This window comes from Drosophila arizonae, chromosome 4 (assembly GCF_054131065.1).
Source record: "Drosophila arizonae isolate 15081-1271.41 chromosome 4, UAZ_ARI_1.0, whole genome shotgun sequence".
Classification (NCBI taxonomy): Eukaryota; Metazoa; Arthropoda; class Insecta; order Diptera; family Drosophilidae; genus Drosophila; species Drosophila arizonae.
Window position 1 is genome coordinate 13,757,606 of NC_142924.1, and position 15,011 is coordinate 13,772,616.

At 40.2% G+C, this 15,011-nt stretch overlaps 4 protein-coding genes across 8 annotated transcripts; 3 read left to right on the top strand and 1 right to left on the bottom strand.

Moving 5' to 3' along the window:
• Window positions 1–1,891: 1,891 nt before the first annotated feature.
• PXo (P[[i]]-sensitive XPR1 ortholog) lies at window positions 1,892–11,604 on the bottom strand. 2 transcript variants are annotated; one of them, XM_089467298.1, is made up of 7 exons: window positions 11,403–11,604; window positions 4,595–5,144; window positions 3,900–4,538; window positions 2,983–3,177; window positions 2,600–2,769; window positions 2,205–2,447; window positions 1,892–2,125 (listed from the first exon to the last, which is right to left on the bottom strand). In XM_089467298.1, the coding sequence occupies exons 1-7, from the start codon at window positions 11,463–11,465 to the stop codon at window positions 1,973–1,975; spliced, it is 2,013 nt and encodes a 670-aa protein (XP_089323424.1). In that variant the 5' UTR covers window positions 11,466–11,604; the 3' UTR covers window positions 1,892–1,972. The 2 variants fall into 2 exon arrangements, with proteins under 2 accessions (XP_089323424.1, XP_017862847.1); XM_018007358.2 differs by lacking the exon at window positions 11,403–11,604 and adding an exon at window positions 6,437–6,645.
• On the top strand, window positions 6,843–9,079 carry LOC108613723 (motile sperm domain-containing protein 2). Of its 3 annotated transcripts, XM_018007368.2 has the most exons (5): window positions 6,843–6,875; window positions 7,877–7,985; window positions 8,042–8,527; window positions 8,594–8,761; window positions 8,813–9,079. In XM_018007368.2, the coding sequence occupies exons 1-4, from the start codon at window positions 6,858–6,860 to the stop codon at window positions 8,749–8,751; spliced, it is 771 nt and encodes a 256-aa protein (XP_017862857.2). In that variant the 5' UTR covers window positions 6,843–6,857; the 3' UTR covers window positions 8,752–8,761; window positions 8,813–9,079. The 3 variants fall into 3 exon arrangements, with proteins under 3 accessions (XP_017862857.2, XP_089323428.1, XP_089323429.1); XM_089467302.1 differs by having other exon boundaries at window positions 8,594–9,079; XM_089467303.1 differs by lacking the exon at window positions 6,843–6,875 and adding an exon at window positions 7,539–7,783 and having other exon boundaries at window positions 8,594–9,079.
• LOC108613716 (motile sperm domain-containing protein 2-like) lies at window positions 9,674–14,901 on the top strand. Of its 2 annotated transcripts, XM_089467299.1 has the most exons (9): window positions 9,674–9,815; window positions 10,263–10,748; window positions 10,827–11,069; window positions 11,572–11,585; window positions 11,847–11,909; window positions 13,117–13,192; window positions 13,434–13,537; window positions 13,602–13,913; window positions 14,005–14,901. In XM_089467299.1, the coding sequence occupies exons 1-9, from the start codon at window positions 9,725–9,727 to the stop codon at window positions 14,212–14,214; spliced, it is 1,599 nt and encodes a 532-aa protein (XP_089323425.1). In that variant the 5' UTR covers window positions 9,674–9,724; the 3' UTR covers window positions 14,215–14,901. The 2 variants fall into 2 exon arrangements, with proteins under 2 accessions (XP_089323425.1, XP_017862846.2); XM_018007357.2 differs by lacking the exons at window positions 11,572–11,585; window positions 11,847–11,909 and having other exon boundaries at window positions 10,827–11,065.
• LOC149269156 (uncharacterized) lies at window positions 14,443–14,901 on the top strand. Its single transcript, XM_089467297.1, has one exon. The coding sequence runs from the start codon at window positions 14,443–14,445 to the stop codon at window positions 14,755–14,757; it is 315 nt and encodes a 104-aa protein (XP_089323423.1). The 3' UTR covers window positions 14,758–14,901.
• Window positions 14,902–15,011: the final 110 nt, after the last annotated feature.

The following is a 15,011-nucleotide window of genomic DNA, read 5'->3' on the forward strand; positions in this document are numbered from 1 at the left end:
AACTTTAAGTAAGATAATGTGGAATACAGTGAGACTATGCTGCATATGTTCTCATCTATTCAATTCACCCATATATCTAATCTAATCAATACCCTCTTCAATAAACAAATACACCCCATTGCAATTGCTAACGAGCATTAAATAAAAATCGAGGCAGTGAAATGGAACGTGCTGAAATCCATCAATCAACATCAAATGAAAGCAACTGTGACCAAGCTTAAAGACAACACCTAAAATTGTCATCAGCCCCTGAGCCTTGTCTCCTGGGTAAATACCAATACATTCACATTAAACATAAAGGCCTGCCGTTTCGTTTATCAGCATTTAGTTTGCTTTTAAATTCTCTAATGCGTGTTTAGCTCTTTGAATGTAGATAGCAAATTCAGCGATTAGCCAATCTAGAAATAGATTTAATTCGAGGGGGGGAATCGAGGTGGGCCCCTGGCTTATCTAGAGCACTGCACTGGACTTTGCATTGGCAACCTTGTCCAATTTGTACAATAAATATTTCTGTTTCAAGCTGATTGCAATCAAATGTACAAATATAAACAATAGATTGCCCAGAAAACACGAAAAATGTTTTTGCAAAAAAATAATAAATTATATTGAATACATTCAATGCACTCAAAATTTAATGGCAATAAAAAAAAGACAGATAAAATAATAGCATGTTTATCAGACAGAAGTAAATAAATATATAAATATACAAACGGACAGAGGTACGGATGGACGGTCTAGATCGCTCAACTCGGCTGCCTCACCTCCTTCTGCCTATGGCATACATTTTAACAAAACCGTTATACCCTTATTTCCCATTTTCAATGATTTCAGAATAAGAAACAAAAACATTTATGTTTTGTGGTTTCATACAATAAATTAAAGTTATTTGAATGTTTTTTTTCTTTTATCCTTATGCATTACCATTATGCACTTATATACATATATACCATGTATTTGTGTATATATTTGTTTCATATGCACACATTATATACAAATCATTAATCATATATACCTACCTAGATATGTATATGATGAATGTGTATATATCTATGCATGCACATAAACGTGTATGCCTCATTTATGTATGCACATAAACGTATATACATACACATGCATGTATCCATATTTGCACTATTAGATTTATGATTAGTCACGACTTGGCTCTCTGCATTATTCGATTATTATTTTAGCAAGGTTCACCTTTGCGTGTGTTTCTATCAGAAAAAAAAAGCTTCTGCCAGTCGACGTTTTAATTAGGTTTGCAAATTATATTAGTTTGCGCATGTAAAACATTTTTGGAAAATATCTAAATGCATGCATTCATGAATTCATTCAGTTCAATATGCTTGCAATAAAATTAGATTGAAATACGAATGATAGCCGAATCTGAATCTGTGTGTGGCATGGCAAATGCAATTAAAACAGGCTCAAATAATGATGTTGGCACAACAATAATACCAGGAACTCATTTGAAATGAATGAGAGCGGATAATGCATATGTGGAAAGTTAGAAGAAAGCAACTGTGACTGAGTTACTCGGCAGATAAGCTAGATCTTAATGATTAAAGCCAATAGCTGGAATACTTGAATACGTTCAGCAAGTCTGAGCAGTCGAGTACTCCTCACTCGCTTAATAGCTGGCAACAATTGTGGCTGTCCTGCTGTGCGCAGGCTAAAACTACAAAGTTGCTTAAAATGTGCACAAAATAATGTCGCATGAAACGTGCTGTTGCTGCTGGCCCCATTGTGTGGGTGCATCACACGATAAACTCATTGGCACGTCCTGCTCATCAGAGTGGTTGATTCACGTCATTTTCGTTGGAGATTCAATTGAATGTGGCTTACGTGCCGCTCCGCAGCCCCAGGTGGCCCATCGCACCCAAAGACCAACTTTTGTTGATGTTTTATTTCTTATACATTTACGTATACTTAATATTTGCGCACATTGAGTTGATAAGCCGTGAGCTGTGCACTATGCACACAGGTCCTCAACGGATTCGCCCTGCAGCAGCAATCTCTGCTGTTCATGTTTGTTCTTCTTGTTGCCAGATTTGCCGCCCGAGGCTTTGCCTCGCCTACGGTTGATAACGCCATCCGGGTCATCCATCATGCGCAAAATAGTCGTCTATTGTTGGCATAAACAAAAAGTATATATAAATATATATAGATAGCGCGTAGCCAGAGTGTGGGCTGGTTGCAGCTACCTGATCTGAGCAGTCCATGGGCGCCACTGATATATCGCGCACAGCTCGAAACTTGCCCACATTATTCAAGTGCTCGTTTTCCAGCCGGAAGTAGTTCCAGATGAAGCGCCTGAATACCTCCAGTGGACTTAGAATGGTCATCATGACATCGCCCTCAATATAGCCCGCCTGGATGAGGCTCATCGACAGCGTCCAGCTGAAGCGCAATATTAAATCCTCAATTATGCCAAAGTAATAGAACCACTGAAAGGAATTAGAGATGAGCCGAAACAGAGAGAGGGAGAGAAAGAGAGAGAGAGAGAGAGGCAAGGAGTTGAATGATTGTTTTACGTGCTGCTCGCTTGGCCAAATATTTATGGCGGCCATTAGCCCCTGCGAGCCGGACTCCAACTCACCGTAGATGAATAAACAATTTCCTCACGCAAAAATCGATTGTCGCCCGCCTTCGAATCGAACAGGCCCCAGTCCATTTTGATGTCCCACATGTAGGCGTAGCACGAGGAGAACAATGCCGAGACTATCCAGCAGTAGAACCAAGGATTCTCCTTCGACAGCGGATACGTATCTGTGGGCATATGCATTACACTATTAGGCCAGTTGCGACATGCTCAAGTGACAAATAAAATGAACAGCCAATTTCTATAGCACTTGACCGCATGAAAATTAACGCTAATTGGCCAACAGATAAACAACATGCTCAGTTGTTGGCATTGCCATTGGCATTGGCATTGGCCTGTTGCCTTCGCCTTGGCCATCGGCGCCGCCTTCACTTACTTACCCGTTGTCGTGTGATATTTATGGGCGAAAATAACCGTAAAGAAGGACGTCGCATATTTGGCAGCATTCACCAGATGTGGAAAGAACTCCTTCGTATCCCGATAGCGTCGTATGCACTGGGCAAAGCGAAAGTAAGCCGGCAGAATGGACACAATGGGATGCAGAATGGATACGTGCTGCACACAGTGATTACCAGCTAAGAGAAACACGCAGCAAAACGAAGAAAGTTATTGATTCTAATGAAAACATAATTGAAGCCCACCTAAACTAAGGCCAATGGTATTCCACTTAATGTCTAGCCATGTCTGAGAAAATTTTTACTTTTAATATCATTTTCTGCCAATTAAAATGCAATTACAGGCGAATTTTACGAAATTCAGAAGAGCTTTTGCTTAAACATTTTGCCAACTTTTCAATAAAATTTCACGGAAATTTTACGTGAATTTTCTACTCATTGAACGTAGAAATTTAGGCCGAATGGGTTTTGGGTTAATTTATGCAAATTGAGACACTATTCATTTGCATTTGAATGCTTTTAATATACTTTAAAAACTTCATAAATACGTCTAATTTTGAGCCAAAGCTCAATAGAATAATTTGATATTCCATTCCATTTACCCCACTTTAAAAGTGTGTACATATACATATATATGTATATAAGAAAAAATTATTAAACATTAAGTAGAATTTCAGCATCAGCTGCTGTTCACAGGGTATTTCCCAGTCGGTCTGTAACTTCTTTAATCTTACTCAACTTTAAACGGCATATAACAGCAGAAATTAATATTAATGAAATCTATTTCTGCTTGTTGTACTTTGAGCAGAGTTATTTTGCATTATTTGGTTTGGAGTTTCGATTCTTATGCTGATTAGCATAATGTATTTTGGAATATTTTTGAAGCCGACCCAATTACTCACCCTCGCCGGCTTTGTGCCATGTGGGATTCCGGCCAAAGAAGCACATGAGGAAGGGTATGTCCAGGAAGGCCGGCACTATGCTATTCAGCTGATCGGCCAGCCAGAAGTCCGCAAAGTTGACGAAGCAAAACGGCGCCATGATGACCCGACCTAGCACACGCAGCGCCCAGTAGCGAGCCTCGTGGTGAAACGTTTTTGTGGGATTGAGCAAAAAGGCGACCATCAGGGTGTAGAGGAACAATGGAGCCGCATACTGTGGAATGCCCAGGGGCTCGCAGAATATGTAGCAGAGCACGCTGCACGCCCAAATGACACCGAACACCGAGGCGATTTCCATGATGTTCTGCTCGGAGAGATGATTACGTGGATCGAGCTCAAAGATGAGCACATGATTCACACCCGACGAGCGCCAGCCATAGACATTGACGCCCCACAGGAAGAGGCATTCCGTGATCAGAAAAGGCGCTCGGAACATGCGCAGGCCAACGCGCCAGTTCTCACCAAAGCCATAGAACATGGCTGATATGACGACGGTAAAGAAGAGCACAACGAAGGCGCCCGAAAAAAGGCCCACCTTGAATGTGGTCCATGGACTCTGCTGCTCGCCGAGCGGCGGAACACGCAGACGCTTCATGGCACCTGCAAATGGTAATATTTTAATTATATATTGTATTATAATATTTTGCATTGCATACGCTGTCTATCGCCGCCTTCGATGTCCTGTGTGACCGCCTGCTCCGTCTCCTGTATTAATCTATCGATGTCTTTGTTGGTATAGAAATGCGCCGCCTCCACATGGTCCGTGCGCCAACGTGCTCCGTAATCCACGCTGAGCAGTTTGTCGTGCTTCTTGAGTATCTTGCGGAAGCCCATAAAATTCAGATTCTGATAGTTTTGCAGCAGTATCAGACCCAAATAGAATTCACTAAATGCCAACTTGAGATCCTGTATTTTGCGCGCGGGCACATTTTTCTTGCCCAGCGGTGTGCGTCGCTTCCAGACCGGCTGCTTCTTCACATGGCCCATCTCCAGTGCCTCGGTCAGCTCGCTGCGCAGGTTGCCATATTTGCGTGTTGCCTCCGCCATCTTTTCCGAGTAGAACGTATTGATCTTGGCCAGCTCCTTGTCGCAGTAGTGGAAGAACTCCTCGTCGAACTTGGCGAAGTAGCGTGTGAGCATCTCGCGATCCACAAGTTCCGCGGAAGGAGCTTGTTCAATGGCGGCATACAACATGGCCTTCATTTCCTGCAACCAAAGGGAATAAGTTGATTAGTATTTAAAAGGAAATCGATAACTTTTAAGCATGTATCGGTTCAAAAGGAACTAGTCACGAGCAGGGCTGCCAGCTTAGCGTATTTCAGGCTAGAGGTAGCCTTTTTGAATGAATATATATATGTACATATATATATTATTATTATAAATATTACTGTATATAAGCTTTTTATTTAACCATTTAACCCAATCGATCATATATATTCTTTAATCCGAGTTAGCTATGCGCGTTTGTTTGCCTATGTATATGTTCGTATGTCTGCCTGTACATCAATCTCTCTGTCGGTCTCTCACAGTCTCTGTCTCTCCGTCTGTCGGCCTAACGAGAGCAAGAGACGAAGAAGATTTACAGCCGATCATTTATGTTCTCTATAAGTATGCAGTAGTATTCATTTGGTACATATATTTGAGTAAAGAGAGGCTAGAATGCTTGCAGCATCAGAGAGTGCTCCCATTGGTCGACTAAAACGAGCTCTACCTGCCGTCGGGTTCAACATCTGAGTACGACTCAGTGTGTGGGTGATAGTCGCCCTATATAAAGGGCAGCAGCTTCATCATTTCTTCAGTCGCCCAGGCCTGGTTGGGGTCACTCGTGCAGGGCAATAAAAGTCAAGTGAAGTAAAGTAAACTGTGTGATCGTTCAGCTAAGCATTAAAGACTTGGAGAAAGCGCTTAGACGAAGAATTGGAGGAAATATTTAAAGGGAATATTTGGAGGAAGCATTGAAGAGAAATATAATAGAGGAAATATTTAGAATAAACCCTTAGAAGAAATACTCATAAGAAATACTAAGAGAAAAGTCAGCAAATGAATCCATAGCTGTGTGCACATATTGTGTGCCAAATTATTGGACTCGTATTTTATTGATAAATATATTTTATTTGTTAAATATATTTGCTAATTTTCTTCCATTATTCATCTATTTAAATATTATTTTCTACAACAATTGAGATGGATTTGCCAACTGTGCTATAGGCGACTGTGTTCATTTACTTTTCGCACACACTGTTTTGCTTACACTCTCGTCTGTTTGTTTACGTTTGAGGAGACCACAACAAAACGCCCGATGGAGGAGCGAGCAGAGCGCATGCGCCGTATAAGCCGCACGCCAAAAGCTCTTTGGCATTTTTGACAGCTGGCCAGCCGTTTCTCACGTGACGTCACCGAGAAACTGACAGCTCGGAAAAGCACACGCTTGCATATATCTATGAGATACATATTTTTCTTCTCGATTTTCGCAAACAGTTTGCGCGTTTTTCTTTTACCTCATAGTTAATATACTGTTTGCGCCATTCTGGCGTTATATGCGCCGACAAATGCTCAGCGAATTTCATGTTTGGGACTGGATTTGGATAACTCAGCTACTGCTGCTGCTGCTGCTGCTGCACTGCATCCGCATTGGACCAAATGGCAGACGAGGCGACGACGGCGTTTCACGCGCACGTTTTCACGTAAACAACACAACTGGGCCAACGCCAGCGAAAGTTTTTCGACGATGGCCCAAATGCCATGCCAGCCACAGAGCTGTGGGCGGGGAGGCAAGCCACAAGGAGCTTTCAATATGTAAATTGTTATTGTCCTATTTGCCGACCAATGTCAACAAAGCAAATACAGAGCCCCCTTAGTTGATTAGCCAAATTGCGCGAAAAGTGGTAATAAAACAAATATGGAATAGGCAAACAGTGAATGCCCAAAAAATGTGTTGTAAGTGAAAGTAAGAGAACAAAAGTTCTAACAAAATGCAACTGTATAATCTATATATAAATATTAAATGTACATATATTTTTTATGTGCATATGTTATTCGTGAAGCAGCTGAACAAATGTTTTCCAAACTAGCGAACATTAAAAAATAAACAATATTGTAAGTTAGTAACGAATAAATGTGAAAAAGCGGACAAGTAACAATACACTGAAAGAATTAAACTATAAAGAAAAAAAAAATAAAATAAATGAAAGAAAACAAAATATAAAATTTCAATAAAAAACAAAGATATTTTTTTTAACAAGTGACGGTTATTATTTTATTATTTTGGGGTCATCCCGAATGGAACAGCTGTATGAAAATATTTGTTAATCAATTTCCAGTTTCTTACGTAACCATACATATAGGCCATATCAATATTATATACAAGAATAAGAAATTTATATATATAGGAATCGGGTCTAACAGTTGTTCAGCCTGTTTGCTGGTTTGGGTACGTTTGTTCCCTTCTTATCGCAATTGTCGGCTCTGTCTGTTTATCACTCGTTCTCTCACTGTATATCTTTCTCTGTCAGACCCACTCTCTCTCTCTCTCTCTCTCTCTCATTGTTTATCTCTTTTGTAATATTCTGTATTTAGATTGATTGAAGAACGGTTCTGCTGCGATTGCCTCCCGCATTGAGTTGTCCGCATAAATGATCTCACTGAGCTCGGCGCACACAATTGCTGAGAGAGGATTGCTTCAATTGAAACACCAGTCAAGTATCTAAAGTTCGCTCAGTCAATCTCTCTCTCTCCCTATCTTTCACTTGCTCCAGTTGCAGCTGTTAGTGTTTGATTGGCATGCGCTCGGGCGAGTCATCAGCGAGTGCTGGAGAACGAGACTTTTACAGCTTATCAGTGATCGAGTACAGTAGCAAAGCGATAATTGTCCAGTTTTTGTGCTGTTGTGTATAAATACATGGTATACCAAAACCAATTAGCCATTTGCCCAATTTCAGCTGCAAGTTGCACTAGTCAGAATGCCCACAGGACCACAGCCCAGCGCAGAGCAAGTAAACGAGGTGAAGACTCGTTTTCTGGCTAAGCTAAAGTCCGAGCCGCCGGCAGGTAGGATGGGCTCAAAGCTAATCCGAATTGTGTTTAATATGTGTGTGCATTTGCAGTGCCCTTTCATGCCAGTGACTTGGCTCGTATCAATGATAACGATATCTGGATAACAGTGCTGTTGGAGGCATACAAGCTGGACGTAGAGAAGACCATAACGCGCTTGTGGGAGAATTGCGAATGGCGTCAGAGTTACGGTACAAACAATATTACTGAGAAGGATGTGAATCAGGAGTATCTAAACGATGGCGAGATCTATGTGCACAATCAGGATCATGAGGGCAAGCCCTTGCTCATTGTGGACTTCTCCAAGCATTCAAAGAGCAAGAATCAGGACGATCTGATACGCCTGATTGTCTACTGGGTGGAGCGCATACAGCGCAAGGACTATCTACAGAAGATGACCCTCTTCATGGATATGACCAATGCCGGACTGAGCAACCTGGACTTGGACTTTATCAAGGCAATCATCAACCTGTTCGAGACCAAATACCCCTACACGCCCAACTACATCATCGTGCACCAGCTGCCCTTCCTGCTCAACGGTCAGTCAGACTTTTGCGACTATTGTTATAATTGAATTATAATTTTCCATTTCTCATTTATTTTAGCGGCGTTCAAAGTGGTAAAGACTTTCATGCCAGCAGAGGCTTTGGAAATACTGCGCGTGACCACCAAAAAAGACATTACGCAGTATGTGAATCAGGATAACTGCCTGAAGATCTGGGGCGGGAACGATGACTATAAGTTTAAATTTGAATCAGCCTAGACGCTAACATGTATGTTACATATTTAAAGCTGTGCATGAATAATATATATTTTATTACCAGAATAACCAATTGGATTTGATATATGTATTCAAGAAATATTCCCGAAATACGACCATAATCTTATCAATAATGAACAGCTATAACAGATAGTCCAGGCGAACGAAATATCAAATTTGATTTATAACCATTTAGGACTTGACAATAAAGCACATAGTAGGAATGTGTGAATAAATTATTTAGTAAATATATTATTAACTAAATTATATAATCAAACAAAAAAGTATGTTTGTAAAAAAATTAATAAATCTAAATCATTTTTACAAAATACTTAAACAGTAAAGTCAATTAAATGCAGATAGAAGAAATTAGAATTTAGGAAGATGTATGCATAAATTACTAATAATATAGTTATATTAAATATTTATAAATTATAAATAAATTAAAGAGAAATAAACGCATCTGCCGGGTATTTCATTAGTGTCATACTCATTTGAGTGCAACGATTTGAGCGCAAGCTTTCATTGATTTCGCACAGTCGAGCTTTTCACTCAAAGCTAAACTCATTTAAATGCAGCCAGCATAGGGCGACGATCACGTTCTATTGCAGCAGTGGTAGCAGTAGCAGCAGCAGTGGCAGCATAGCGCTGCCCTTTTGAAGGCGTTCCATTGGGTGTATTGGTGCTCCACATAGACGCGTACGCCATTCGATTACCAATTGGCGATCGACCGTTAGTTGGCCAGAGTCGGTTCGGCTAAAGTACTTGCATTCGTTGCTTGTCGCTTGTCGCTGGCGGCTGTTGTGTGGTGCTTGGAAATACTGGAAATAGAAATCTTATCGCTTTATCGTACTGAGAAAGTGGATTATCGATTAATAAACGAACGCAGTGAGCGATAAGCGCACAAACCAAAAACTTAAAATAGTTCAATGTTTAGTTGCTGCTGACACTTGTCGCCAGCTATCGAGTGCTAACCATGGCCATTAAAGTCAAAGTCCCAACCACTGCGCAGATTGAGGAGCTGCGACAGCGCTTCAATACAAAATACGCCGAGGCGCCGCCTACAGGTAACTTAATGAAATTACAAAGTGCAGCCAACTGACTAGGTCTGGCCTTACCTGCCCTTGCCCGACTCAGGGTCAACTAGTTCACTCAGATGTAAGCAACCCGGACTGGCTCGCTAGCCAAGTGCTATGTATATAGGTTTTTTTTGCTTCTACACATATTTACAGCATATTTTAAGTGAGTCAAATTTAAGGAGTCGTATATCACCGTCTATGGGAAATTATTCACCGTCATTAAAATAATATTGCGATTTTTCCGTTATTTACCTTATAAATACGACGCGTCGCGACAGTCGGGTGTAAATAAAAGATATATACATATAAGAACTGTCAACCTTCAGTTGATCTTCAGAAATTACAACTGATCTTTTGAGGAAGGTGTCATAGTTCAATGGAAGAAAACTTTAAATATTTTCCACTTCATTAACTGTTGCTTTTTTTTGCTCTTAGTACCCTTTCATCCCGTCGACCTCGATCGCATACGGAACGACCATGTTTGGCTGCAACGTTTTCTGGAAATGTACGATCTGGATATGGAGACATCCTTTACGAAGCTCTGGGATACGTGCATTTGGCGTCAGTCGTACGGCGCAAACGATTTGACTGAAGACAAGCTCAATCAGCAGTATCTGAATGAGGGATCTGTGTTCGTGCATAGTCACGATGTGGACGGGAAGCCGTTGCTCATATTTCGCGTCAAGTTGCATAGCAAGACCAAGAATGTGGATGAATTGATACGCATTGTGGTCTACTGGGTTGAGCGAAAGCAGCGCGAGAGTCATATGACCCAGCTGAGCATATTCTTTGACATGGCCGGCACGGGCTTGGCCACCATGGATCTGGACTTTGTCAAGCGTATTGTGGAGACATTCAAACTCTACTATCCCAATTCGCTTAATTACATATTGGTCTTCGAGCTGGCTTGGGTGTTGAATGGTAAAAATAACCTTTTTTTCGTTACACTTTGAACTTTCGAAATGAGCTTTCCTCTTCTTCTTTTTTACCTATGCTTAGCCGCTTTCAAGGTCATTAAGGCACTGTTGCCACCCAAAGCGGTTGAGATATTGAAAATGATATCAAAGAAGGACGTCACTCAGTATGTGCCCAAGGACAATTGTCTGGTCAGTTGGGGAGGCACCGACAGCTACGAGTTCCAATTTGTCCCAGAGCCCAAGCGTGCGCTAGCCAAGCCGAAAGCTGCCAATGCCGGTGATGACGACCAGCCCCATGATGAAATGGGTTTGGATAAGAAGGTAGGTGACCCACGAAATCCCCTGGCCCAAGAGCCGAAAGTTAAATTGTTTTTAGGTGTGTTTAGTCTGTAGCTGGACAGTCCAGGAAGTTTGTCTGTTAATTGAATTTCCTGACCAGCTGAACACGCGAGTTGGTCCCTTAATTGATTTACATTAAAAGCTTGATATTGATTCAGGGTGCGCAACGGATTGCGTGTCCTGCGTTGGCCATTCTATTTGCTATTAATAGAAATTCCATAGACGCATAGCAAAAGTTTCGCTTTCGTTTGCCCGCAGTGGTCAGCGAAGCGTTGTGAGGCGTTGACCTGTAAAAAGAAAAAATAAATAGAACACTCACGGCATACATGTTGATTAATTCCCAGCGCGCAGCATTAGGCAAACTATTTATTCTCATTCTCATTTTCACTTTATTCGGTTATTGTTCGCCCGCCCGCATACTCATCGCTGACTCGTAAATTCAATTAACACGAATTGCAATTTGCAGTGCTACGGCTGCAACTGGCTAGTCAGACGAACAGCTGTTCGTACGCAGAGGCTGATCGCAGTGCGTGAGCTTTTTGAAAGGCAGCGAGCTTTTGTGTTTAGACTTTTGTGCGTTTTTGTGTTGTTGGTTTTAGTTGTGTGTCCACGTTTGTCGCGGTATGTTGGCGCGACGTCATCAGTTGCCCGAAATATAATTGCATTAACTTAATATCTGCTACTGATATTTCCGCATTAAGCATTCTGTATATACATAACGAAGCTACAATACATTTACGGAACGTTGAAAAGAAAGCAAAAGAAAGAAATCAGAAGACAACAGACAACACCGTTAATATATTATTCTTCCGCAAACATGCCCAGGGTAGGTGGCTTCGACCAATATGGAAGTTTATGTGCGTGCGTGTGTGCATGTATTGGCGTATTGGTGATCATGGGTGTGCTGTTAATGCCAAACAAAGCACAGCAACGACAACAAATGGAAGTGTATAAAACGAAAACGAATTCTAATTGTTATTCCAAATGAGTAGACTTTAAGTTAACCTTGCGTAGCTTCTTCACGCATTTCTGTCTATTTACAAATCTATTGTTAAATCCATAATTGCACATTTGTTTTAAAATTGTCTAGATTCTATTCATTTCCCAGATGCTGTGCGTAATTTATTGCTCATTGCTACGTCACTTTGTGTATTTCGCCGTAAATATCGATACAAAATAGTTTTATAGTTGCTTCACTCCTTCACTTTCTGAGATTTTCTAACTATATTTCTCTAAGGCTCTACAAGGCTAAGGTTCATTCTTTAAAATATATTCTTGTTTTTAAGAGTTAGGGAGGATATGTTTCCATATTCACCAGTATGTGAATTCATCTATAGCATCTTAATTATTTAATATTTGATGTTATTTAGAAAAGTAAATAGGCATGTGATTGAGATTGCATTATATTTGAGAGCTACCAGTAACCATAGAATGTGTTCTATGGTTAGTGGAGCTACTGCAACAAATTCTCCATTTTTACAATAACGATTCGCAGCTATTTTTAAATATATATTTATATCGATATGTGTTTATATCGCAACGTTTAAATTCCTGCGATAATCACTGTAAATAACAGCAGCTTAACATAACATGAATCTCAATTTGCAGTAGATAAACATTTAAGTTGCATATAAAACTATCTTGTATCTGAGATTAAATTTCACTGTCTCAAAGTGTCGGCTATAACAACTAAGGTATTCTTATGACTTCCACATAAAAAGTTATGGAAAACAAAATAAATAATGGCTTCTCCAGAAGAGAAAAGCAGCATATATAATATGCAGCTTTGAAGCCCCGTTATCCGGCAAATATTAGGTGCATAAGTTGTCTCAAAGTAAATTAGACCGATTCGCAAAACGGCCTTCCATTGTGTTGTCAAGTGAGGCCCTGAAGTGCTAGAATGGGCACTCATGAAAATAGCAAAGCTCAGCATGAATCGATTGATGATAATTTTCATGCCATGAGCATGGCCTGACCAAAGGCATCTCAATTTCAATTAATTTCCATTGTCTGTGTGTCGTTGTCTTTGGCAGGTTACCTTCTCCAATTGCGTTCGTATGGCGCCTCAAGATTCAAGCAACGGCAAGCTTCATACGCCATCGGATTTGGGTAAGCATTTCGCTTTGTATATGAATACTTAAGTATATAAATGCTTTATGTATGTGAGCAGATTTATCATTTATACAACATTGACAAAACACAAACATTGACTTCACAATCAGTTATATCACCTAATGTAAATTTATTATTTAGTTTGAGCAAAAGTTTGGAAAAAAAATTTTATAGTTTGATTAAGACCACGTACAATTTATTTGTCCATCTACATACACATATTGTATCTGCTGTCCAGTTATGCTGCAATTGGAGCCCAAGGAATTTGTAAATATTTGCAAAGATAATGGGGAAGCGAAGGTGTCGCTGAGAAACATTTGCAATAAACCGGTGGTCTATAAGGTGAGTTAAGATGAATACATTTTGAAACATAATAATAATAATGACCATTATATATCCCTTTCAGATACAAACAACATCACCAGAAAAATTTCGCGTACGTCCCCGTTGCGGTGTAATACCCCAAAATGAATCAACCGAAGTGCACATTTGGCTTAAATCTGATCAGATCCTGAGCAACGATGGAAAAGACAAATTCCTGGTTATGGCAGCTTGCACTTCAGAAACCGAATGCAGCTCACAAGCTGTTGCAGATATGTGGAGAGCGAAATCTTCAACAGACCCAGATGTGGAAACCTTCCGTCTCGTATGTCGTATGGACGAGAAATCCGAATGTGCAAAAAATACCACAAACATGAAGAGCGATAGCAGTAGTAGTGTATGTTCATATATATATTTTGTATTATTTTTGGGGTCTTTATACCTTTTATTATTCTACATACATATATCGCTTTTCTGGTTTATTGCAGGAATTTGATGCAGACAAATTTCAGGAGCAAACCCAAAAAATTGAAGCTCAATTGAATTTTACAAAACATTTACAATATGCCACATTGGCTCTATTGTTGTTGCTATTTATTGGGTTCGGTTTTCTTATGTATGAGCAGATGATAAAACACTCGTCAGCTGGCGGAAGTTGCCGTAAAGCCCCAGCATACACGTGTCCCAAACGCAAATAATATTTACTGTCTCAATGCAATCTGACCTTGAGAGACGATGCCACTGCCAGCCACGACCAACAAAATCAGAACAACAACAACAACAACAACATTAATAATAATATTAACAAAATTAACAATGACTATAATCTGCATAAGGATAGCTGCATTTGTGACCTAAGCCTCGGTTTGGACTACACAGATGATGACATCCATTGCTTGGAGACGTTACTCTTGGCTCATCTGCAAATGTCGGTGCGAAATAGTCAAGGCATTGGCGGTCAAATGGGCGGCGGTGTCGCTAATGGCGGTCATCTTCTTGGTCTTATTGCATTCGCACGCAAAATAGCGCGTGTGATCCTATCGCTTTCCGTGCTTTGCTGTATTCTATTCTTAAGCTTCTATTTGGGCTGCAATTACGATGGCCAAAATGACGACAGTGGTGCTCCAAGTCATTCAACAACCGCAATAGAAGCAACAACAGCTCTGTCGATGGATGCGACCACAGCGATCAACTATGCATCGATACCCGGCAGTGACCCAGCCGATTCATATTTTATGTAGTTGGCAAATATCTATATCTATATATATATAAATATATATATACGGAAGACAAAAATTATATGTATATGTATATATGTTACACTGATATATTTTGTATATGGAAATATTTATACGAAAACAATTGATGGATATGGCCAACCTAAATGTGTATTGTATTTGAAAGATTTAGCGAATAGACAGCTTCTCTACCACTTGCATTCACAATCATATACATAAATACATACATATATATGCATTCATTGCTATATATTTAA